Raw genomic sequence first — 25,365 nt, 5'->3', positions numbered from 1 at the left:
TGTGGCACATTAATAAGTCATGGGAAACAGACACCCACAGAGGGGAATTGTGTTTGCATGTATTTGTGAATGTGATGCATGTAAAAGTTGCAGACACAGAGTTTGTTTGTGTGAATAAAAAGATTTGCTCCTACCATTGGCTTGAGGTCAGATGAATGTCCAGCACGGAAGTTGCCTATAAAACACAATACAAAACAGATTAGTACAATATCTGTTGCAGTATACATGAAATCATTTGCCTGACATTTTAGCTGCCATGTTTTTTCCAGGTAAATAGACCAATCCACCAGAAACACAAATACCAAAGCAAAATCTTTTAGTGGGAGAGGGTCCATGAACTAAAGCTCATCTCTCAGACAACATTCAAAATACACTCAACACAAAACAGTTTTCTGTGTTTGTTGTGGCCCTGACATAGTTGCACAACAAACCGCCATTGCTGGCTGTTGTGTCATGCTGCTCAAAGCCGTGGGGTGTGTTACCTGGCCGGGGCAGATTCCACCTGCACCCGAGCCTCCATTACTGTTAGGAAAAATAGCATGACTAAAGCAACCTTGACAATAGCATCTAACCAGCGGACTAAAGTTAGCTTTGAAGTTTTGCTTTGTTTGTTTGTTTCTTTCTGGATTCAGTCCGCAGTGAATTTAACAGGGAGTGCGCTGCAGGCTCCCCCCGTTGTGCCTGAGGAGGGACAGGTTACCTCAGAGAGGCGGTGGCACTGAAAGTCTTCATTTTTGTGAGGGCTTCTGCAACGGGCTGCATTTGACCGGTTTATTCCCGAGACAACCGAGAAGGCAGCAGAAACCCAGTAATAATGGTAAGAGCTCGCTCTCTGTCTCTGCTGAGGGGCTTGGAAAGAAATGAACTCGGGGCTTGTGGGGTTTTCGGGTCGATAGAGTATTTGGGGACTTGACTCAATGAATAACAGTGTAGGCTGAAAGCTTGTGGGCCACCGTTGCTTTAGTTTTATGGCTGCACTTTTGTGTAGAAACTTGTCAGACCTCCATAAGTGTGGATTGATTTGCCTGAATTATGAAAAGATACTTTTCAAAAGAGGTTATTGAGCTGTTACATTGCAAATCTAAATTATTCAGGCTGCTTCCCAACACACAGAAAAAACATTAACCGCACATATAATGGGGGTTAAGGGACAGAGCGGCCAAAAATAATAACCAACAGTAAAGGGTATATATATTCTTTTTTTAAACCACTAATGATAAGGGCCACACCTCCACCCACAGGTAGTTTTGGTTTTGTGCCAAACTGAAAAGTGAAAACGGGCCTTATAAAACTCGCCCTGCATTTATGGATATAGCTCCTTTAGTTGGTTAAAACAGAGGTTTGAGTATAATGCATAAGTAGTTAATGGGTTAAAAGCTTCGACTCACATCATGGAAAGACTGACTTGAGCTACCAGCCGAAATCAACATGAGGACCAAAACCAAAACCGCCTTCGACAGGCCCCGACAACCACAGAGTCACGGCCGAAGTGTCATTTCCCCTGGAAAACTTTGTTTAGACACATCCTCCTGCTGCCTTCAGCTGCTTTAAGCAATGTAGGATTTTTTAGTTTGCGCACGCCTCACCAATCCGGATACGGTTCAACAAAGACAGGGCAGCAGAGCCACTGTACTAGACCAGAGCACTTGCAACTAATTTTACACTCAGACGTTCACACTTGTTTAATCGGTCATACATCAACATGTACAATATTTAAAGAGTGTGGGAGGAATATTTATCCTAAATTGTAGGCAGGCTCTCAAGAAACCCATCAGCTTCCACGGGCCAGACGAACTTGGACTGACTTGTTAAGCAAATGTCTCAGATATTTGGCAACCAAGTGATACTTTTTGTACTTGAGGAGCTGAGCTGTGATGTGTCAACGTTTGGGTCTCCCATACACTTCATGGTGTGCACTTCGCTGATGCAAACCACTGTTCACGGCATTTACTGTTCTTTGTATGGACACCAATGAAGTTATGCATTAACTGAAGAAGAAGAAGAAGAAAAAGAACCTTAATTGTCACTGAGCACAGATACATGTTGCACATTCATGTTAAATACATGGGGGGGTGTTAAATACAGAAATTTTATGCACATTCAGTTGATACCTTCTTTACAAATTATTTGAAAGTTATTAAAGTTAATTAATTTTATCAAGGTGAAGCAAACTTTTGCACCATCGTAATTTTAATTTACATTTAGTCATTTATAATATATAAATAATATATGATAATGATAATAAAATAATGAGCATTTGTACTAGCTGGAATTGCATTATTAGGTTCAGGGCTAAGTTTACATCCCCTTCAATGCTTCAGTTCAGTGTAAGCGGAGGCAAACGTAACTCTTAATGCACATTCAGCTAGTACAAATGTATTTTTATCATCAGAAATAACGAAAAATAAGGTTAAGGATTGTATTTAAAAAAGTTATGGTGGATAAAATGACACCGGTGCAAAAGTTTGCACTCCCCATGATAAATGATTTATGATTTATTTACTAGCTAAACATCCATTTAACAGTGACGGGGAAAAAAATCCCCAAAAACTTTGTATTAACTCTTTTTGACCTTTCAAAAAAAGGGGTGCAAACTTTTGCACCCCAACCTAAAAGTTCCCTCAAAGCTTTTTTGTTCAAAATGTGATGATATGATTGTGTCTAGAAAAATATTGTTAAATACTTATAACATCTGAAACAATAATAACAGAACTCCGCAGAAAACATAACCACCACTCATCGCCGTTTCCTTTATACTTAATACAGGAGAACTAATCCATATAAAAGCCAACCAGTCAGCATAATTTCCAAAGTACAACTCCTATAAGCACTTTCTTTGGATTTCACCCAATTTTAGGATGAATAAAATTTGGATTTTAAGCAAGAAAGCAAAAACTATTTGTGTGATTGGAAACTTAACGGTTCTGATGTACAGCGGGCGTACACTTTTTTAAAAAATATATATTTTCACATTCATTTCTGATAATAGGCGATCGTTAAATCAAGCCTACACCTAAAATTGACTCTCAGCCAAACTTATATCAACAAAATGAAACTGCGGTGAAGTGGCTGACATGGGAAAATAACTTCTTGACTAACCTGTTCCCCGCTGTTAGAGGTTTACGAGGAGAACTTGAAGGCATCGTTTTACCCCCAGTCTGCGCGCGCTGAGCAGGAGGAAAGAACTTGAGCGGCACGCACTCATAAACCCGATCCCATAGTCTTTCGCCCTCGTGCAGTTGTGGATGCTTCACTGGATGCGAGGACGACCAAAGACAACTGCTTCATTAGTTAGACATGTGTCCCAGTGCAGACCTCATGTTGTCCAAACACACAGCGGTTTATTTGTTGGAGTGTGCCGAAAAGTTTTCTTCTATGTCTAACTAAGGGTGAGTTTATCTTTTTAAATTACAGACAGAGCGCATTGCTCTCATTTACAGAGTTATGGATGGATCTATCACTTTGCTGAGGCAGAATAGTTTCCCAGAGATTTCTTCTCTTTCACACTGCTGTTGTTTGGTGGAATTGTCTGGTGGAATGATTTTGTTTTGTTTTATGCTCTGTAGGAGTTTTTGTTCTAAACCAAAATCATGTTCACAACCTACATAAAGAGTCTGAATGATATGGTATTTTCTACGGTAAGCGTACAGGTTACAAACGTTCTTGCATGTCCTTGATATGCTGAGAGATGCATGGCCGTACTAAAAGTGTCTATGAACAAAAACCACTACTTATATTTACATTAGATCACAAGCCTGCACTCCCTTCCTTTGTTCATAGACGAGTAATGATATTTGCATTACCACGTCTAACTACTGTCAGTTTATCAAAAGTTTGAGCATATTCAAACTGAAATATGCATGTTCATCAACTGCAGCGGCACTTTTAAACAGACATTTGTGTTTATGATTTATTTTTATGCTTTGCTTTAGTCTGAAAGCCCAGAGCAGCAGCCGAGCACTGGGGTCTTGGGCCGTATTGGGAACTGGTTCTCTCCATGGAGGGAAAAGGGTCCAAAAAGTCCTACAGAAAATACCTCTCTGGCTGCTGATCAGCCCCATAATTTAGAAGGAGCAGAACAGAGTGAGGAGTCTGTGAAACGCGGGGCAGTGGAACAACAGTGGGGGGAGGAGAAGGAACAGAACTCCAATCCCAGTCTGCTGGGTCTTGCCAGAGACATTTTCCTCTATGAAGAGCAGGACGCCACGCAGTCTGACCACAAGCACAGCTCTGTTGTGAGCAGCACTGAGACCGGAGAAGGACGTGCAAAAGAGGAGGAGTTTGTGGAATCCAGGAAGAAGAGAATAGGGCAGGACCAGGAGAGGGAGGAGAGCAGCAACGGTACTTCAGTGAGCGGGAATCCTGAAAAGAATGCCAGTCATCTGACACATCTCCCCTCCTATTCTAAACAGGGAGTGGCATGGCACTCTGACCAGGCACACACCCAGCCTCAGGCTCAGACAGGCAAGAGGTTCCGTGTGTACCTGGAGGAGACCAGTGTGACTCACTGCGGCAAAAACACCTGTGCTGAACAGGAAGTTGTCCGCACTGAAGTCACAAAAAGCTTGAATGTCCTCTTTAAGGCAAAGTCCTCACCAGGTGTTGATTTATCACTGAGCTCAAGTTCAAAAAGTGCAGAGGACAAGTCGCCCAATGATTGCCCTGCTGTTGGGACACAGAGTTTTTACAGCGCTTTAGTGGGAGTGTCACTGAAATCACACAAAGACTCACAGTTAGAGCTTGAACCTGACAAAGAACAAACAGACGCAGACAGCATGGGGCGTAAAAACGCAGCCAGAAGGAGAAGCAGGAAGAACTCCCAGGGAGATGGAGGGAACAGCCCCCGGGAGAAAACTCCCCCCAATCCCACGCATGCCCTGGAGGGATTCCCTTCATCAGCTAACGTAGTCACCAGTCCACAGGGTAAAAGTCCAAAGACTCTCAAGGGTGAGTCATCTGAAAACTCCTCCCCCAAGCACAACCACACCTTTCCGACCTCACCTGAAGGAGGGGAAAGTAAGAGAGTCGAGCAGTTGGACAACTTCCAGGATTCAAACTCACTCTCTGCAGACACCCTGGCATGTGTGGTTGATGGGGATCTGAACATGGAGGACAATGACCTTTACAAAGTAGAAAGGAAGACAGAAACGCCAGAGTCCAAACGGAGGAGTTTAAAAGTTTCTCGAAGCGAGGTGAAGCTTTTTACTAAATATGTGCCTTTGAATCCTGAACGAAGTGCAGCGGGAAGCAACCAGGATTTTAAGTTAGCATTAAAGACCAAAGATGAAGAGAAGGATACGCTCAAATCCGAGTCTCATGCTAGGTAAGTTCAAGTTACACAAAGAGACCTTTATGCGATTTGTACATGAATAAAACTATTAATGTTTTCCACTAAAAACTGTTATTTGTAGGACCAGTTATTTTCTTATATATTTAGTGTACGTCCAACATTTACTGACATTTTAACTTTTGTGTAACCTTTTGTGTAACCTTTTGTGTAACCTGGCACTGCTGTCAAAACCCAGAAATATGTGCTAAATCATGCCGGTGGAATATCTCAGGTGTATCCGCAGTAAAACAGTGAAATGAGTCATAACACTAAGTCCACTACAATGCTTGAAGATTAGAACTGTCAGTTTCAAATATAGGTCAGAATCACCTAAAGATTAAATTCACATTCTCTGTGTCACTCTATGTAGTTTGTAGTGAGCCACGTGTACAGTACTTGAGCCAAATGCTTAAAAAGTTTCACAATATATATTTTTGACTCTCATTATATACAGACCAGGTGATCCGAAGAAAACTGATGAGGAGCCTAAAGCAACTGTTGGCCGGATTGCAGATAAAATCAGCCTCTTTGAGCACCAGCAGGCAGTGGGGGGCCATAAGCAGATCTTCCATTCCCCGAGGAGTGCTGATGTCTCTCCAGTTAGGAAAGCCACAGAGAGGATGACAGCAGATTTTGTGGCGTCAGACCAGAGGTCGAGATCAGCCGAACATCAAGGCTCAGTCAGGTCCAGCTCTACGTCACCTGTCAGGGAGAAAGTGTTATCGATCAGGGAGCGAGCAAAGAACTTCACAGGAGAATCTATACCAGAGGTTAAACCCCCACCGCCTCGAAAGCCAGCCATGACAAGAATGTCTCAAATACAGCCACCTCCCCCCGTGGAGTCGCCAAACCTGGACAATCAGGGTAAACTGGGTATTAAAGAGCAGAGACAGACAACAGCAGAGATAACACTGAAACCAGATGGACAAGATACCTCGCTTGCAGAGATTCCCATCCCTAAGGAACAGCCAGCAGACTCCAAAGTAACACACATGAAACCTGACAGTGTCGAATCAGACGTTTCAGTTAAAGGAACGGGCGATTTTTCAGAAACTAGCAGTAACATCAGTCCACAGTCCAAAGGCCCTAGCAGAACAGGCTCCCGCTCTAAAAGAAGGAAAAGCAGAGAGCCTTCCAGTCCCATCAGCCCAAACTGTGAAAACAAACCTGCAAGCAAACTGCAAGTCACTGCTTTAAAACAAGAACAGGTGGATGGTACTGAGGCGACGGTCGCTGCCTTCAAACAACTCACAGAGAATGTTTCATCTCAATCCAATAAAGCCCAAATAAATGTGTCAGATAAGCCGGCGCTGTCTGATACCAAACAAGAAAAAAATAAAGAATTGAAAGGGGTAAACAAACAGGAAAAACAGAATACTGACCAACCTGTCAACACACAGGGGGAATTGCCTGTTAACAAAGATGAAGCAGACGCTCCAGCGCACAACAGTGGAACAAAGAAGTCTATTGACCAGGACCCTGTTATAATACCCCAAAAGGAGGAAAATGCAGGAGGGTGCAGCCTGGTATTCACACAGGAAAGAGAACTAGTATCCAAGGACAGCAGAGACACTGCAGCCATTAAATCACATGTTGAGAAGACTACGCCACTGGAGCAGGTGTCACCTGTTGAACACGTCAAATTAGATAAAGAATTGTCTCTGCAACAGGGATCAAAAAGCAAAGGAAAAGTGAGGCAGTCTGTTAAAAAGGGGGAAGGGGAAGAAGTGCAACCCAAAAACAATGACACACAACTAATAAATCAGGCTGAGAGTAAAGCTGTGGGGATATTTGAAAAAGCAGGTAGTAAAAAAACTGATCAGAATGAGAAGAAAAATGAAGAACAGCCCCGGTGTTCAGACACAGACATCACTAAGGAGTCACAAAGGATTCATCGCAAAGATTCAGACAGTGCACAAAGTATCTCAGGGACAGAAAGAAATGTTTATAAAAATGATGACAAGAAAGATGAGAAACAGTCCATTAAAGACACAACAAAAATAGAAGCCAACCAACCAGAAACAGCCCCTCAGTCTTTAGAAAAAACTAATGGATCATCAGACCTGCCTGCTCAAACACAGCACGTCAGTCAGACAGCAACTACACATCCAGAAAAAGCCACTGTATGTGCTGTCACCCCGGCTAATGAGGCAGTGAGTGGGACCAAGAGAGATAAAGGGCCTTTGAAGGGAGAAACTGCAACAAATGTGCCTCCTGAGTTGCAAACAAAGTCTACAGAAAGCCCTGGAAAAGAAAAAAAGCATGTGGTAAGTGCAGCAGAACCACAGCCTAATTCTGCATCAGTGGAAAAAACTGAGAATTCACCCCATGACTCACATACACATGGAGCTAATGTTGTGTTCTCCTGCTCGAAGCCTATTACCAAAGCAACTACAGCCGTTAAGGAAGTGACCGTAAAAGCTGCTAATGACACTCAACTGTTGATAACTGCACAGGCTGATATTATGGCAGCTATAGAATCGTCTGTTCAGGATCCTTCTCCTATTTCTGTCTCAAAACCAGCAGTGAGCAGTGAGGCAGTGAAGCAAGATGATGCCAAAAAAAAATCAACTGTCAAATCTGTGCCCTCAGAAGTCAAAGGCCCAGAAGCTAAAGTTAAATTAGCTCCCAGTCACCCACCATGTGAGGAATCAGAAGAAACTGCAACCACAAGTGATACCACTTCACCCAAGGGGGCAGGTAAATTAATACAGAGCCCTTCTGATAGCAGTGAGGCTAAATCCACAGGTAATGTAATGGAGAAGACAGCTAAAAGGACATTCAGCCCACCAGCGAATGAACCTTCACCTGCTGCTAATGGTGATATCTCTGTAGTTTCACATGTTAAAAAGGAAGCAGTCAATAACCAGCCAAATCAAGCTCCAAAAGCACTCACTTTCCCAGAGGCTAATAAGCTGATCCCAGACTCAGTCCAGCGTTCATCCATGAAGAAACTCCAATTTCCACGGGGACTAAATAAAGATGATTCATCTAAACATCAGGATGCGCCCTCCAGCTGGCTGGATGTGGACCTTCCCAAACGGAGACTTAAAGTGCCGGAGTCCAAACTCAGCTCTTCCGGAAGTGAGAGCAATCTGCTGGACACTTCCGGTGAGCTGGATGACGATGATTTCGTTGTGAAAATCAAGAAACTTTGTGCCCCATTCTCCCTCCCACCTCGCAAACACAACCACCTTCGGCCACCTCAGCCTCCCTTTGCCATGCCGGCCATCAAGGAGGACCGCTTTGAGAAGACGTTTGACCCTGAGGAGTTTAAGTTTGGTTTGAGAAAGAACAAGTTCAGCTTAGACACGGCTCCAAGCCTCTTAGCACAGCTCCAGAACATAGAAACTAAATCTGGGCTAAAGCCTGCCAGGGCGAGTTTGGCAGACAGAAGCATGCTGCTTAGTAGCCTTGACACTCACTCTCGTCTCAAGGATAAAAACAATGTCAAGGCTGACGAGGACATTAAGGAAGAGAAAGATGAGCACGTCAAGGTTAAATCTCGCTTGGAGGGAAGCTGTGTCCTCAACAGCCTCACCTCCTCCAGCCTTAGAGGGAAGAGGAATGGACTTCAAACACAGGCAGATGAGACCAGCTTTGGGGATGTGTCACCCAGCGAAGCCCACCTCCTAAGTCCTCTACCTTTGTCCCACCCACCCCCACCAAGCCCAACTACCAAAGGTCCGATTAAAGGCGAACTGGCTAAACAAATTTCTGCCTCGAGCGACAGAGAGGAAGCCCAGCCTGTGAAGCCTGTGGTCAATGAGTCAGTTCCTCCACTTCCCTCCTTTAACGACATCAAGCTGCCAGACTATTTAGAGAAGTACCTCCCCCGAGAGCCACTGAAGCCAGTGCAGAGCATACAAGGACAGGATCACATCAAAAAAGAGGTCAGTTTTCTAAATGGTATTTTCGCCAACAAAAACTGATGTTATTTACAATTGTTACTGCCCTCATAACAGAGACCTTACAGGCAAAATACCGCTCGCAAGCACAGACAAGCTGAAGTGAAGCAAAGCTACTCAGCAACTACAACACAGAGAGCATGAATTGTCCAACTCCAAATGATACAGTGCTCTGTCTTAAATTGTTTCTCAATGACAATAAAAGTCACCACAGAGCATTCAGCTATTAACACTTGCTTGATGGTTTTATGTTTATGCATTAGGTTCCTGGAAATATGTCAACTCCAGTCCCTGGAGATGAAACAGACCTGGTTGTAAAACCAAGTCCCTTGCTTCCTAATGCTGTGCGTCCATGTTTACCCGGGATTCCTCCAACTACACACCGTGCACTCACTGAGCTTAAGCAGCCTCCTGCTCATCCACAGGAGCTACTAAGTAAAAATGTAAGTGTGCTGCATACTTACAATCAAAGAATAACTTAACACACATCACAAATTCAAAGCTGTACATTTCTCTGAAGTACGTGTTTGAGGTTAGTCTGGCAGGGACGTGTTTATCCTGTTTGGATTCTTTATTCGGGCATCATCTGAGGGGAAACGTCTTATTCAAACTCCCTATTGTCTTTTGTCTTGCTTGTCTTTGAACTAATTTGGCTCCTGCATTTAGGGATTGTTGAAAAGATGAGACCTATTGAACACATGAATGCGCTAGAAAGTATAAATCAAAAATTTTGTTCTGCATATGTTGATTTCCAATAGCCTGTAGACAGTTTTCATCTTTCTGCATAGTAAGTTCTGCATACAAATTGTTGTGACTGTAAGATTCTTGACAGAAAAATGCATAGATTGCAAATTTATTACCGCCCCTTTAGTACTTAGCTCTTTCCCAGAAGACATACAATAAACAACTGTTAGTGTGACAGTTACCTGTTTGAAAATGCCTATCAGTATATCTCAATGTTTAAATCGCTTGTTTAGTCCAGCCAACAGTCCAAAGCATAGTTAGTCAGTTTATCAAGGCTAAAGCCGCTAGCAAATTTTGAACCAGAGAGCTTTTGCATTTTTGCTTAAAGAATTATTTGAGTCATTCTTTGATTATCCAAATTGTTGCTGGCATTCATAGCTGCCTATTGTGTGAGCGTTCTTCATTTTCTGCCCAGTATCTCAACTAGTGTGTCAGTTGAGTATAGTCGCCTTCCAGGGATTCACTGTGTCCCTGGTTGTAAATTGAAAGCGCAGGACATTCAACTAAACAAACAAGTGTGGTTTAGCTTTTCTAGCATTTCACAGATGCTTGCCATACTCTACAGTCTAATTCTGTGCTTTTGCATTCCAGATAAGAACTGCCAAGGGATTTCACAAGCGTCCTGGAAAGGTACTGTAGGCAACGCTTTGCCCACATACTGTAGAACAGAAACAAGATGGGTAGAGGAATCTAGACAGACAGTTCTTTGTTCTGTGAAAACATCTGCTTTTCATTTGGTGTTCTTGGGGGTAAACAATGTATTATAAAGCAGTTTAGTGCAAATGCACAGCTGGATGTGATTACAATCATAGAATTCAATGCTGCCAACACAGTTCAAAACTCGTGACTCTTCATTATTGTAGAATTTCATTTGTGGGCTTGTTGTTGGTAGAAAGAGAATGAATGCGCTGGCACTCACGTTGTTTTAATTCAGGCTACCTCCAGCTTTGACTTAGATGTCAGAACATGAGTACTTTTTGAATATAAGTAAGACAGCACTGTTGACTACAGCTTCTGTAGAGTAGATAGTTTTTGCAGTTCATTCTTCACAAACTTCAAAGTGCAATTGGCCTACAAAATTAAAATGTACTTTTATATTAAATTTGTTTGTAAAAATCAAAGTGTAACCTGATAATTTAAGGGATTGGATTCCTGTATGTGTTTTTGAGACTTGACAATCATAAACACTTATGCTTTTGCTTTTGCATAGAAGTGAAACAAAGGTGAGAGCCATACTATTTTGTCCTTCCTAGTGAATGTTGATTTTATGCGATGCATTTTGCCATTGATTATTTCTTTTCTTGTCTCTACACAGATGGTGTTGTTTGAGAAAGCTGAGTTCAGTGGCAAAACATATGAGATCTACAGGGATGTAGCAGATGCCACGTCTCTGCAGCTCTCACCTCTCATATCCGTGAAGGTTGTTAGAGGATGGTAAGTAGCAATATTGAGCTGAAACTTTAAGATGTGGGAAAGAAAATGTGAAGTGTAGCTCTGTTTGGTGTCAAGTGGATCTGGGATGCAAGTGCTGCATGTTAAGGCTCCTGGCTGTTTTACAGATTTAATGAAATATCAGCACTGAGAGTTCCATGCTTACTAATCACGTTTATTCTTGGGCTTTCTACACTGAGCTCCTGTACATTAACAGTGACTCACACAATCAAATAAACTATATTTTTTAAGGCCTAAAAACATATAAAATGCTTTTTACTTGTATGCAAATGCAAATTCATTGTTGCTTTTCTTGGCACAGTACTGCCACCCGTAGATCAGTGGAATGGTGTTAAACCATTAGCAAGCCGTGTCACACCAGTGGAATGTGTACCTTATGATACTCATGCATGTGAGAAAAACTGAAACATGAGTGCATTCATGTAAATTTCTGCATTCTGCTGACAGTAGACCTACTACTTTATGTTGGTGCTCTTCCCAGAGGTTAAATGGCAAAAAGGGACAATAACATATTTATTTGGATAACCTTTGCATGTTCTTATGATTTTGTCATCATCAGCCCTACTGCTATAAGACACACTTTTTATGTCTTTTTATTCCTTCATCCTAGTCCTATGTGTATTAATATATGATCATGTGTTTCTGCGTTTTTTTGCTGTACATTTTTCTCACAGCTGGATTCTTTATGAGAAGCCTGACTTTCAAGGACGCTTCATCACACTGGAGGAAGGAGACATGGAATTGACAAACGAGTGGGCCGAGTCTGAGCTGGAGACAGAAGCACACAACAGCCCGCCGATGCTGATCGGCTCTATCCGACTCGCTGTCTGGGTGAGTGCTCTGGTTAAATACTTCCACCTCACCTGGCCTTTAATATCTACATCACCGTCACCTCACATGACCTACTGAAATGTAGCTAATAGGCGATATTGCCTTAGTGATATTCAGCCCACACTCATCCAGAACAGAAAAAATATGACCCGGTGAGTGAAGCTCTTACTTGTTTTACAGCGAGGAATGCTTTAAGAACAGGCCCTGCTCACAATTGCTGTGTTTGTTTCCCTTTATGTTTAGGATTACAGCATACCCCATATCGAACTCTTTACTGAACCAGAGGGCCACGGCAGAGTAACACCTTACCATGATGACACAATAGAGACAGGCTCATTTGGCATCCCACTGAGCACCGCCTCCATTCAAGTGCACTCTGGGGTGTAAGTACAGCAGTCTCTGCAAAACTGATCATTCATGTGTGTGTGACTTCATGCGTGACTGTAATCACTAAGAGGACATAATCAAATCATTAGCGAGACACATGTTCTTCTTCCTGTGATCGATTAGAGGGGGAAAGCAGTTATGTGTTATATTTTATTTGAAATACAATCCTTTGGACACTAAAGAATAAAGAAGTTGTCTTTGTCTTGTAGCGTGTGGCAAAGTCACACGAGACAATCCCAATTCTCTGCAGTGATTTTTGTTTTCTTAACAACTGACAGACCAACCAGAAGAATAGAATTTACAATCTTTCCTGCTGTGCTCAGTGTACAGCTGTCTTTTTAATGAGTTGTTCTCAGTGTTGGGCTTTGACAAATAGCTGAGAGATAATAATCATTATTGCGCTTCCCAGTGTTTTATCTTTGGTTTGACTCTCACTCATTTTCCTGCCCAGGAATGTGTATCCTGCTGTTACATGTTAAAAAAAAAAAGAGAGAGAGAAAGAGGGTGCAGGGGCACTTAGAAAACACAGAGACTAACAGAGAGTAACAAACAGACTAAGGTGTGGAGAGAACTTGGCAGTGCAGGAGAATGTTTTTTCCACATGAGAGGTGTAGGCATTCAGGACAGTTTACGCTCTTCCCCCGAGGAAGCTATAGACATTAAACCTTTTTTTTTTTAACCACAGCTATTTATGCAAGTTCACCTTGGCACCTTTGATAGAAACCTACCATTTGGAGAATGTTTCAGCATTTCTCAATATCTCAGCAACTCTGCCACATCAGCTCAATCTACAGTGTTTGCTCAGAGACAAGTGGAGCAGCTGCTCCGCAGATGTAGTCTTGTGTTTAAAATATTTATTGTAAAGGAGCACATAGCTCAGTCGAGTTCACTGAGCAACACTGACTCATTGATTACTTTTACTTCAATGCACAGTAGCTTCAGGAAGCATACAGACCCCTTAATTCTTTGTATGTTGTAGATGTAATTTCAAAAGAATGACATCGCCATTTCCTCATCAGTCTTCACTTATTATCCCTTAGTGAAAACATCTTTCAGAAATTACTGTTAATTATTAAAAATAAAAACTGAAATCTCTCATTTAAATTCACATTGCATTGCAAGTACAAGGAGCTTTCCCCAGACCTGTATAATAAACTTTAGTGAGGCATGAAGAAGGTCAAGGGTAGACATTTCTAAAGCTATGAGTTTTGCCACGAGCACAGTGTCCAGATGTGCAAAGCTCACAGGGACTTGCTCAGCAGGATTTGAAGCTATAATTGCTGCTAAAGGGTGTCTACCAATTTCTGCATTAAGGGTCTCATTACTCTTGAAAACTTCAAAGAAAAACCAAACTTTTGTTATAATGAGATATTAAATGCAGATCGATGGGTAATTTTATCCATTTAAAAAATCTTGAATTAACAACAGAAATTGCAGTGCAGTGAGGTGCAAAACAACGGGGTCTGGTTGATACCACTTCTTGGTATCACTTCCTCAGCACTGACTGACTGTGCTGGGCTTCTTGTTTTCTGCCACAGGCTCAGATGTGACAACTGGTATGAGGCATTGTCAGAATGCCAAAGGTGGGAGCATAGTTGCAACACTGCCACACTAAAAAAGAAATATATCCTTTGAACTCAAGGATGCCATTTTCAAGATGTTTTATTATGAAACTAATGGCGGTTGTTCTCAGCTGTTGCTGCATGACTCATTTTTAGGTAGAGAAAGAAAAAATTAAAAAAACAACAAAAGTACTCCACAATAGTACTTAATGCACAAAGCAAAAATCATCAATAACCTGTCTGTGTTGTGAAGGAAAACTGGATTTCATATGGAAAAGCAAGTATCACTGTATTTACTCTTTATATGACAGTGATGTCTTATCTATGTTTTATAGTAAGTATCAAATCATGCAGGGATTTTAAAACCACCACAAGGCACAGTTGGGCAAACTGGGGAGGGACCTTTGGGCTTAATAATATGTAATATTATGTAACAAGGTTTTTCTCCATCTTTCAGGTGGCTGGTGTTCAGTGACCCAGGCTTCGAGGGCATGCTGTCCGTGCTGGAAACGGGGGTGTACCCTTTTCCTGAGACCTGGGGCTTTCAGTCACCCTTTGTGGGATCCCTTAGACCACTTAAAATGGTGTGTGCTTCTCTCTGACATCTAATGTTTACTGCAGAGGACAGCTCATCTGTGTGATAAATACATTTGCTATTTACAGTCAGCCATGTGCATTACAATATTTAAGATTTTCTAAACCTCTTTATTCCCATATTTAAAATACAAAGGTGCAACATTCTGTTCAGGATTAATTTGCACTTTGCAAAACATAGTAGTCTGTGAGGTTGTCTTTAGATTGTAGGAATGACAGTCAGTGGGAAATAAAAAAAATCACACGCTTTAGCACAAGAGCTCAATGTGTGTGCTGGTGGTGTTCTTTCTTCAGGGATCAGGGGTGTGGGGGGCAGTGTAGCGCTGTGTTCTGTTTCACTACATTGTGGGCTGATGGCTTTGGGCAGGAAGCTATTTTGCAGTCTGGATGTGTTTTTGCTGAGAATTCTCTAAGCCAGAGGGACCAAAAGGTATCTCGTCTGAAAGATGTATGGAGGTGGAATTGGTTACAACGTTACATCTAAAATATTAGCAAATAGTGGCTAAAGCCTGTTATGGAATCTCAAATTCCACTGTTACATCTTCAGATTTCTCATTTAGTCCATCTGACAGACCGTCAGACCGACAGATTTTCAGTTTCCTAACAAATAATACAAAGGGAATTCAAAGGGAATTCAAAGGGAATTCAAATCCCCATTTTTAAGAAACTGCAACCAGCAAATGTTTGGAATTTCCACTGGATAAATTACTTTAATAGTATAGTTGCACATTTTTTCCATGCAGATTGACTACTTGTTTAATGAACTAATCATTGCAGTTGAACGGGTTGCCATGGCAATTGGTATACACGTTCCCCACATGTTCACCTTAGGTTAATTGAACCGCATAATATCTGCCAAACATCGGAATGTGTAGTAATATAGACAGTAATTGTGAGTAACCTAACATGCTAAAGATATTAGATAAAGTCATTCCAGGGCTGCTTTCTTGTATCCATGTAGCGCTTCGCTATATGCATTCTATCAGCTGTCACAAAATGTTTTCCTCATAAAAGGGTTTTAAAAAGGAGTCTACAGTTGTGACTTTTCCTTTGTGACACCTTTCTGTATGAATAGCTTCTGTCTAAGGCAGTCAGAGGCAGACTTTTCTTTAACTACTTCTCACAGGAACAGGAGTCTGGGTCAACATGTTCTGTGTATTCCATTAATGTTCATTGCCCCCTATCACGGTTCATCTGAACTGTCATCATTTCTGAGAAAAAAGAGTGCAGTTGCTGACTGTCTTGTTTTTTATAATGTACATTTAGAATAATTACAGAAGAAAAAGGTGGTTAATGATGTCTCTGTTTCAGGGTGGTTTCAAAGTGGAGAATCCTAGTGAAGTCAAGGTATGTATCCTGCATGAACCTCCATCTTGGAAGTTTAGTAATGCTTATGTTAAAAAGCAGTGTGATGTGATTGGGGGAAAATATGTTTCACAAAAGCTCTGCTGGGATTGTGCATTGCATTCTTAAGTTAATTTTCTGTGCAGTGGTTTGTTTACTTTACTCCAAAAATAGAGCGATGTCAAAGAATTTCACCGCTGTGTTTTGGCAACAGGCATTTTCAGACCACTAAATGACAGACAAAGACTCCTTTCCTACACACAAAGTGTTGTACTGTAATTTAAAAGCCGTAAGACAAAAAGCATAAGTGCATAAATTCATAATGTTATGCTCACAAATGTTCGACAGACGAAGCATCCAAGGACTAGATTTCTCTTCATCATTTGTGTTTATCCTGAACTACAATAGGATGGTCCAGATTCACCAAGAAATAAAACATTACTCCAAATGACCAAAAACGTGTGTTTGCATTGGGAAAAAAGCATCATGTTTTAACCCAAAAATCCTTACAGTATGTTTACAATTAATGCAATTGACCGTCTGTGTCAACACGGACAAAAGAACAAATGAAAAAGTGTGTCACAACCGAAATCGGAGCGATAACAAAAACCTAAGAAGACAGAGCTGAAATCTATCTACTCAAACAATGTAAATGATGAGTCAATGTTTGTATAAACTATCTTTTATTCTATTACAGGCTGTGGTGTATGAGAAGCCTCGCTTTGAGGGCTCCTATTTAGAAATTATCAGCGATGTTTTCAGCTTTTGTGAGGGTGAACGAGACATAGCAACAGACAAAGCGTCCCTTGACTCAGGGAAACTGAAATCTGTGGGTTCTTTGAAGGTCATCGGTGGACTGTGAGTATTTATTCTTTTATTGCACCATGGTTCATTTTGGGTGGTGATTGTAGAAGAACATTTATTCAGGACTTACTCCGCTAACAGACGGCGACTTTGAGGTTATGTAATGCAGCAACAATTAAAAATACAGCTTCACCCAACAACATCTCTGCACCTCTCGTGTTCCAGCTGGGTGGGCTACAGCCAGCCTGGGTTTGAGGGCCAGCAGCACATCCTGGAGGAAGGAGAGTACCTGGACTGCAGCGACTGGGGAGGCTCAGAGCAGATCCTGTCCCTGCGACCAGTGCTGGCTGTAAGTATGGGATACTTCTCACTGAACACTGGTATGTGATGAATATTAACTGTGCTGGGCTGTTTAAATTATGGTTTGACCACCATCAGTTTGTGATGGTCACAATTTGTGTTATAAAAGTAGCTTCTGTTTTCACAACAGGAAAATCTTCTCATGGTGGAAAAAATCTATATAAAAATCATTAAAAGGTGAAGGAGACCAAAGCTCTCCCCTGAAGCCCTAGTCTGAGCACTGTTAGCAAGTAGAGAGACCCATCCTTTCTATAATAGGGCTGTGACAACCCAGAGGTTCGCTATTGTTTTTACTGCAGAGTAAAAGTTGGATATTTGTCCAAATGCTTAAGTATGTAAATCTTTATTTGTGATGTGATTTGGAGTGTTTTCTGTCAGACTGTAATCAGGTGTCTTTATTGCTGCTTCAGGATTTCATGGCTCCACACCTCAAAATGTTCACTGACAGAGACTTCGGCGAGCTGGGAGTAAACATTGACATTACCGGGCCTGTTATAAACATGGATGACACGGGCTATGGCATGAGGACGCAGTCTATTGATGTCATTGGTGGCGTGTAGGTGACAAGTATTATAATTATCACTCTAACCTTAATTGTCAAGTTTAGCAGTAATAGGAAACAAAATGTTACCACAGGTCACAGCATTGTTATCTGTCCTGCTAAAGAAATTTGGAGCAAACCTGTGTTGGAATATTTCAGATGTTTCTCCCCTGGAAGATCTTTTTTAATGTTTCTAAGGAAGTAGGCTTGATTCCTTGTCTGTGACAAGTGACACTGCATGCTTCCATCGGATATTTAGTTGAAGCTACAATTCCAGTGAAGTGTACCGTGGTTTCTAGTAGCTCAGGTGTGTAGCGGCAAGGCTGCCACACCTGTGCTGACAGGTCAAAACAGATTTACAGTTCACTAATGTTTAGGTTTCCTCATCTCACTTCCTGCCAGTGTGAGTTGGTCTTGCAGCGCGCTGACTTACACCCGTTTGCAGGAATTAATTTAACATTCTTTATGACATGATCTGCTAAAAATGCAGAAGTATACAAAAATCAGAAGCAAATCATAACAATAAAATGCAGAACATGTAACGCTGATCGCTGCTACCCAAGGGAGAGACTAACAAAAAAGGGGCTAATGTGCAATGGAACATGTTGTTCTTCTTCAGGAAACAGGACAGAAATGATTGGTTATCCTCGCTTAGCTGCACTGCCACACCCATTTCTTGCAGCCATCCCCTGAACCTCTGATTGTCTCAGCATGTTGCTTTAGCATTTCTGTCAGTGACTTGTTTGTAATCTTAAACATTAGGCCCACAATGCAAACAAAGCCCCCCCCACAGGTCTTAGCAGAAATATCCCACACACACACTCATGCAGGACCCCAAGCCACGATACATTTGAATGAAAGTACTGAGATGCCATTATGTGGGAGGCTGTATGGGAGGCTATTATGAATTTAGACTGTTGACATTCATGATAAATGAATAACACTTTGAATTCCTGTGGGTTTTTGTTAGCAAGTGTGGGTGCATCAAAGGCTGTGTTTCTCTTCTAATTAAGAATTACAAGGAATCAAGAAAACACAATTCTGAAATGTCGGTGCAAAATGAAAGAGTGCTTTCTTCATGTTTTTTTCCTTTTTTCAGCTGGGTAGTGTTTGAAGAGCCGGGCTTTTGTGGGGAGTCCTACATCCTGGAGAAAGGCCTGTATGGAAGCCCAGAGGACTGGGGGGCACTCGAGCCCAGAGTTGCCTCAGCAATGCCTGTACTGCTGGTAGGAACTATGTTATTAAATCTTGCTGTATTCTCCAGGTGGAAAATGGTGAGACATATGATACTGTAACTGTGAATCTGTATTCAGTCTCTGCCAGTGTTTCCTCTGAGCTTCAGCTAGTTACAATATTCAGTTTTGAATAATGTAATTTCTTGGTCCATTTTTACTTCCCCTGAGGATTCCCAGTTTCACCAACCACGTTCCTCCATGTCACGTGAGCAGTCACGGCATTTCGGCTTGTGACCAATTCAAAATGTGGAAACACAGAGCACTGGAAAAACAAGGGTTAATTGTTCTGCCCAGCGTTAAAGAGAAAAATATTTGTCACAAGACTGAAAATGAAATCATTGTAGATAAGTGAGTCATCAGTCTCCGACCAAGTGATGACAGACATGGATTTAATGCCAAGATAATTGTACTCAGAAGTCACTGATAAGCTTTTACCACTATACCAACATAGACATGTGCACAAAACATGTTTTAATTGCTCACTGTCATGTTTCACTGTAAAAAGGATTTTTAACTTGTGTCATTTCAGGATGATCTTGAGAGGGCACCCAAGTTTAAGGTAGGTGGTTTAAAAACAAAACACCTACTCTTGCTGAGACATTGTCCTCCATCTTATCTGGGGGGATGACTCACTCTTATTATCTTGCTGTGTGTGTGTGTGTGCCTCAGGTGCAGCTTTTCTCTGATCCAGGTTTTCAAGGCTCTGTGCTTGCTCTGGAGGACAATGTAGCCTCCCTGCAAAGTGGCTTCTCCGTTGCCTCCTGTAAGGTTGTGGCTGGCAGGTGAGCAGTAATACACACAATAGAGAAATATCATGCTGTGGTTATCGTGAAACACTTTACACCATCCTGCAGCAGCTGGATTTCCCAGTGGTAAGCTGATTCGTTGCCCATATTACAAAAGTATATGTGGCACTCAGGATGTGCTACATGCTCTCACTGTTCTGCTTTCTAAAAAAGAGTTTGTGATAAACTGTGTTACATTGTTTAATTGCAACATCCATATTATTTTAAAGTGTTATTATTTAATTGATGTACATTAATATTTGAAACCCATGCTATGCAAACATTGTTTTCAATCATCATCTTTGCTCATAAATTTAGAGCGAACATGACTGTATTCTTGTATGTGTGTGTGTTTTTGCAAATGACGTTCAGCTGGCTTCAATTTGAGGGCCAGAACTTCACTGGCAGGATGTATGTGTTAGAAGTGGGGAGCTACCCAGATCTGAGCGCAATGGGCTTCGACAGTGCAAGCACCTCCATCCAGTCACTACAGACTGTTGGCTATGTAAGTGTTCTCATTCTTATGATACTTTAACTCTTACTCTAATTTTGAAACCGTTGAACTCGGATATTACATTTTCAAGGATTTATTACACTGTGGGACTATACTTCATAAGTATGCACACAATATATTTAAAGCTGTACAACCAGTATTTTTGTACTATGTACCATGTGAAAGGTGTCATCAGCCAACTAAAGAGAATTATGACCTACATCTGCAGCTCCAGATGTAGTGTTAGTATTAGTAGTATGTAGTATTAACTCATTGTTTTTTTTTATTTAATGTTATATTTAACGTTTTCCAATCACTCTGCTCTTAACAGCACTGTAAGCTGATATTTTTTCAGTGTCCCAAAGAAACTGATAAGTGATAATTGCCAGCATTATGCAGCTTTAGGTTTCAGCTGTATAATGTGCACAAGGGTGTTCTTTTAATTATTCTTTCATAGCACTAGCACAAGCTAGTGCTAGCAAATAACAATATTTTTTATTCAAAGTATTGTATTAATCATAGAGGGCATGTGCTTAGACTCACTGCTCCAACACCACACACACCCACACACAAAAGAACCACACACAAACAAAAACACACATGAGGTCAAATAACAAAGAAAATCTGAAGATGAATAAATGATGTTTACAACTTTTTTCCAGTAACCTAAAACACGAGATTAAGAAAATAAAGCATGAGCATGTTGTGGTTCACAGGGGGCAGAAATGTGAGGGAGCACAAAGGTGCAAGTGTGGTCTGTTTCCAGGGTAACCTCAGAATAACCATAATTTCAACCTGCATGACTTGCAGCTGTCCACCCACTCGATTCCATAATGTACTTTCTTACTATTCCTCTGTCCTTGGCAGGAGTTTTCACTGCCTTCCATCACTCTTTTTGAGCGCTGTGGTCTGCGTGGAAAGAGGGTGGTTCTGACAGATGGATCAGTCAACCTTCAGCTGGCTGGAGGCTGTAGCAGAGTCCACTCTGTGCTCGTGGAAGGAGCCATGTAAGTGCATTACAACACGTTATCGTCGTCGTATTATCATTTTTGACAGGTTCGTGCATAACAGCTCTACTGCTGGAGACTGAACACACATATATGTAAAAGCCATTTTTCTGAAAGGAATATGTGAAACAGAATGAGATTCTTTTCTATCACTCACGTCCTTCAGTGGCCTCTGCTGGTTTTCAGCAGCACCGCATTTAAATCCCTGTCATTTTTAAATCTCTTTTGATTTGAAAAGTTGCCAGCTGCCAAGTTGACGTGTCAAACATTTTCTTATTAACTGACATTCATTGTATAGTGTTTGAACAATAGGTAAGAGGTAATATTAAAATCATGAATGTCGCCCAGCAACATAGGCCACTAAACTGAAGGGTAAAATAAATAGAGCTAATAAAGGAAGCCAAGGTAAGGTTATATGAATAAGTATCTTGGTATTCTGGATAAGACTATGTAGCCAAAGCAGTTTGCTCAGTTATAATGTTTGAAAGATTCAAATTTATTGAATGCAGAGTGCAGCAGACTGCAGGGTCAGCACATATCATTATCTGTATTACAGTATGACAGTTCTGACAGATGGAAGCAATGATGGAAACCTCCTGGTGATGTGCAAGATTCAGACCGTAGGTGTGAGCCTTTGCTGAGGAAATAGAGGGCTCACAGTGAGCCAGGGATGATTCTGGAGTGGCACATTCTTACAGCAGGAGAGACAGGCAATCAGCCAAAACACTGAGCCACTGTGCACAAACGTTAAAAGCAGCATTTAGTGTCACATTGAAATGGCACAGTCGCAGAGTTTAGCACATTTGAGATGATTATTTTTGACAAGGTGCTGCATTGAAAAGAGGACTCAAAATGCACATGGGTGACTGTGGTGCAGGAGGTAGAGCAGTCGTTCACCAATCTCACAGTTGTTGGTTCGTTCCCTGGCTTCTTAAGTGTCCTGAAGCAAGACACTGAAGCCCAACTTAGTAGCTCCGGATGAGCGTTGGCCAGCTGCATAGCAGCTCCACAATCGGTGTGTGAGATTGTGAATACGACTGGGTGAATGAGAAGAAGTGTAAAGGTAGAAAAGCGCTATATAAGTGCAGACCATTTACATCACACTATCATCACAAGTTGAAAGAAGAGAAAAGTGTGAAAAAGCTTTTCTTCTAATAGTTTTGTCTAACGTTCAAATCCACATCCATGCAGAGTAAAGGAAAAACGAATTAAAGGAACTGTACATGACTACAACAAAGCAAACAGCATCTACATCTAAACACTGTCTAGTATTGTTTATTGTGTAATATTGGGCTGTGTTATTTGCTTTTTCTTTACAACCAGATGGGTTTTATATGAGGGAGTCAACTACCGGGGTGCTCAGATTCTGCTGAAACCGGGTGAGATTCCAGACTGGCGTAACTTCAGCACCTGGCAGAAAATTGGTTCCCTTCGGCCTCTGATACAGGTTTGTGCTGGTTCTCTACAATGGGCACAATATATTCATTTTTGAGCACCACAAAGGTGGAAATATGCATTAAGCTTCTGTTTATTCAAGTTAAATTTTGTATCTGAACAAAACTCTTGTCAGGTTGAGTCATCTGGCATCAAAAGAACACAATCAAAACCACACTCAGACAAATTCCATCAATTATAATTTTATGCAAGCCGTCATTTAAATAAATATGGCTGAAAGCTACACAGTGCAACCATCCACAGACTACTAATTGAAGCTAATTATTTTATTGTTACTTTGCGGCAGCTGAGATCGTAACTATTTAAGCCTAACCCGATTGTAATTGTATGGTAGAGAATTGTGAGACCTTTAAATGAAGTGTAAGACAAAAGAAATAAACATCTAAATTGTGAGGGCTGCACTCTAAATGCATTTTCTGCATTATTGTTCTCATGTGTTTTCTGAGTAGAAGCAAGTGCACTTCCGCTTGAGGAACAGACAGACGGAGCTCCTGATGTCAGTGACTGGCAGTTTAGATGATCTCAAGCTGCTGCGGATCCAAGAAGCAGAGGAGACTGATGGATTTGAACAGATCTGGTCTTACCAGAATGGACGTCTCTACTGCAAGGTACAGTACAGTGCTGTTGGTCCACAGGACGGTTATATCAACGAGTAAGGATGGAGCTCTTTTTAGAGCCAAGGTATCTGTAGTTCTGACCAGCTTATTCACAGAAAAATAAATACCAAAATCTAATCTGATTCAAGACCAGGTCCAAAGCAGGTCAAGGAAAATGCAAGACAAACAGTAACTAAACTTTAGACCCACTTTTAAGACTTAATTTATTTTAAAATGCACATAAATTCTTAAATTCACATTCAGAGATACTCAACACTAACACAAACAATCTAAACACTGGCCAGTCTTAAATCCCACTGATCACCTCCCTTACATGTGTTTCCAGCTGTTGGAAGAGTGCTGCCTGAGCCCCAGCGGTAGTGTGACGATGGCAGGAAGCCGCGTCGGCCTCAGCCCAGAGCCAGACATCCACCTCTGGAGTATCACTCCTGAAGGCTTTATTCGCTACACACCCTCCGCTGATCTGGTCCTGGAAGTCAAAGGTTAGCAGCCAGATGTGGCATGACTTGTTAATGTAAAGAAAATTATTTACAAAAACACACAGTAGTAAGTATTTGTATAAAAAAAAACTTGTATAGACAGTACTGCTGGCTAGGTTTGCCAGCAGATGCAACTTTTCAAATATGTGAAAAGTTTCCCATCAATTTTATAGTCTGTGAACTTCTATGGATTTTCCATTGTGTCATGCTGACACAAGATCCTTATAGCAAATACTAAAATAAAAATATAAATAAAATTAAATAAAATCAAAGAAGTAAAAAGCATTAATTATCCTCTACATTACACTTCTACTTCTTAATAATGCTAGCATGAGGCACCTTGTGCCTACTCCGAGGATACTGACATCCAGGGGGTTGATGTACGTGTTTATATTAGTGACACCTTGTGGACTGACTGTATATCTACATGCTGTTATTGACTGCACCGAGAAGCATTGGATTCCATATGATTCTGTTCTAAATCAAATATAATAAGTCGTAGTGAAGTTAAATAACACAAAAACTGAAAAACAAACAGTATACAGTTTAAGTATCATTTATCTATAGCTGTGTGTTAATTATGTTTGGTTATTTTAATGGTTCTGAGAATAATTGTAAAAGATTAAATGGAAAACCTCTCTCTTTCAGGGGGACATCACTATGACAAAAACCAAGTCATTCTGAACTCCTTTGATCCAAACAAACTCCAGCAAAGGTGGAATGTGGAGATTATCTGATAAACAGACAAGCTGCTAAACTGGATCCCCACCGTTACTATGCACAGCTCCTCTAGAGGATTTTAATACAGCTGTGTGACATTCAATCAAGGACGACGTACGTCACTGGACATGCTCAATCTTTGCTGCAGGAGAACTATCAAAACGTCAAATAAGGAGGTCAACGTAGACATCTATGGATAAATCCGTAAGAATGTATGACTAACCACTGAACACACGGTGGAATATGAAGTTGAAAACTTCATATTTTAAAGTTATAGTAATATATCCAAAGGTTTATATTTTGTGTTTTACCAAATACAACTGTTTGCCTGTTAATTAACTTAAACAGTATTAATACCTTTTTCATACTGTATTTTGGTATGCAATCTCATATTCCAGCATATATTAGCTGCATGCAACATTAGGAAACAAGGCACTGTTTCTTTTAAAATCTTTTTCTTTACTTTATATTTTACAGCCCAAACTCATTTTATTACAGAATAATAAAAGTATTTTTGCCAATAAAGTTCTTAAATACACGGAAGATGAGCTGCACTTGGTGTATACAGCAATGTAGAAACTAAACATGCCATAAGTGTAATTATTTTTACCCCAGGGTTGAACACGTATTGTTATATGTGCTTCATCTACATAACTGGAAGTGCAGCGTGACAAGAAAGTGACAGGCAGGTGCACTATCACCAAGATCAACATGGAGA

General features: G+C 41.1%; 2 protein-coding genes across 3 annotated transcripts in view; one reads left to right on the top strand and one right to left on the bottom strand.

The window, feature by feature from the left end:
* ripply2 (ripply transcriptional repressor 2) overlaps window positions 1-1,508 on the bottom strand; it is a 16,652-nt gene extending 15,144 nt beyond the window's left edge. Inside the window, exons 1-2 of the mRNA XM_067481322.1 lie at window positions 1,389-1,508; window positions 135-175 (exon numbers count right to left, since the gene is read on the bottom strand). The gene's annotated coding sequence lies outside the window, so the exon portion shown is untranslated. The remainder of the gene's footprint in view (window positions 1-134; window positions 176-1,388) is intronic.
* Window positions 489-25,365, top strand: LOC137102135 (beta/gamma crystallin domain-containing protein 1-like). Of its 2 annotated transcripts, XM_067481317.1 has the most exons (23): window positions 3,151-3,389; window positions 3,567-3,638; window positions 3,933-5,323; window positions 5,784-9,222; window positions 9,501-9,680; window positions 10,573-10,611; window positions 11,297-11,415; window positions 12,108-12,264; window positions 12,508-12,647; window positions 14,671-14,797; window positions 16,119-16,154; window positions 16,849-17,009; window positions 17,181-17,304; window positions 17,726-17,871; window positions 18,956-19,082; window positions 19,621-19,650; window positions 19,761-19,873; window positions 20,249-20,381; window positions 21,237-21,376; window positions 22,700-22,823; window positions 23,281-23,439; window positions 23,774-23,930; window positions 24,576-25,365. In XM_067481317.1, the coding sequence occupies exons 2-23, from the start codon at window positions 3,591-3,593 to the stop codon at window positions 24,662-24,664; spliced, it is 7,179 nt and encodes a 2,392-aa protein (XP_067337418.1). In that variant the 5' UTR covers window positions 3,151-3,389; window positions 3,567-3,590; the 3' UTR covers window positions 24,665-25,365. The 2 variants fall into 2 exon arrangements, with proteins under 2 accessions (XP_067337419.1, XP_067337418.1); XM_067481318.1 differs by lacking the exons at window positions 3,151-3,389; window positions 3,567-3,638 and adding an exon at window positions 489-817.

The sequence above is a fragment of the Channa argus genome, chromosome 17, assembly GCF_033026475.1.
Source record: "Channa argus isolate prfri chromosome 17, Channa argus male v1.0, whole genome shotgun sequence".
Lineage (NCBI taxonomy): Eukaryota > Metazoa > Chordata > Actinopteri > Anabantiformes > Channidae > Channa > Channa argus.
Note: the sequence above shows the minus strand (reverse complement) of the source record. Positions and strands in the feature narration are given on the sequence as shown.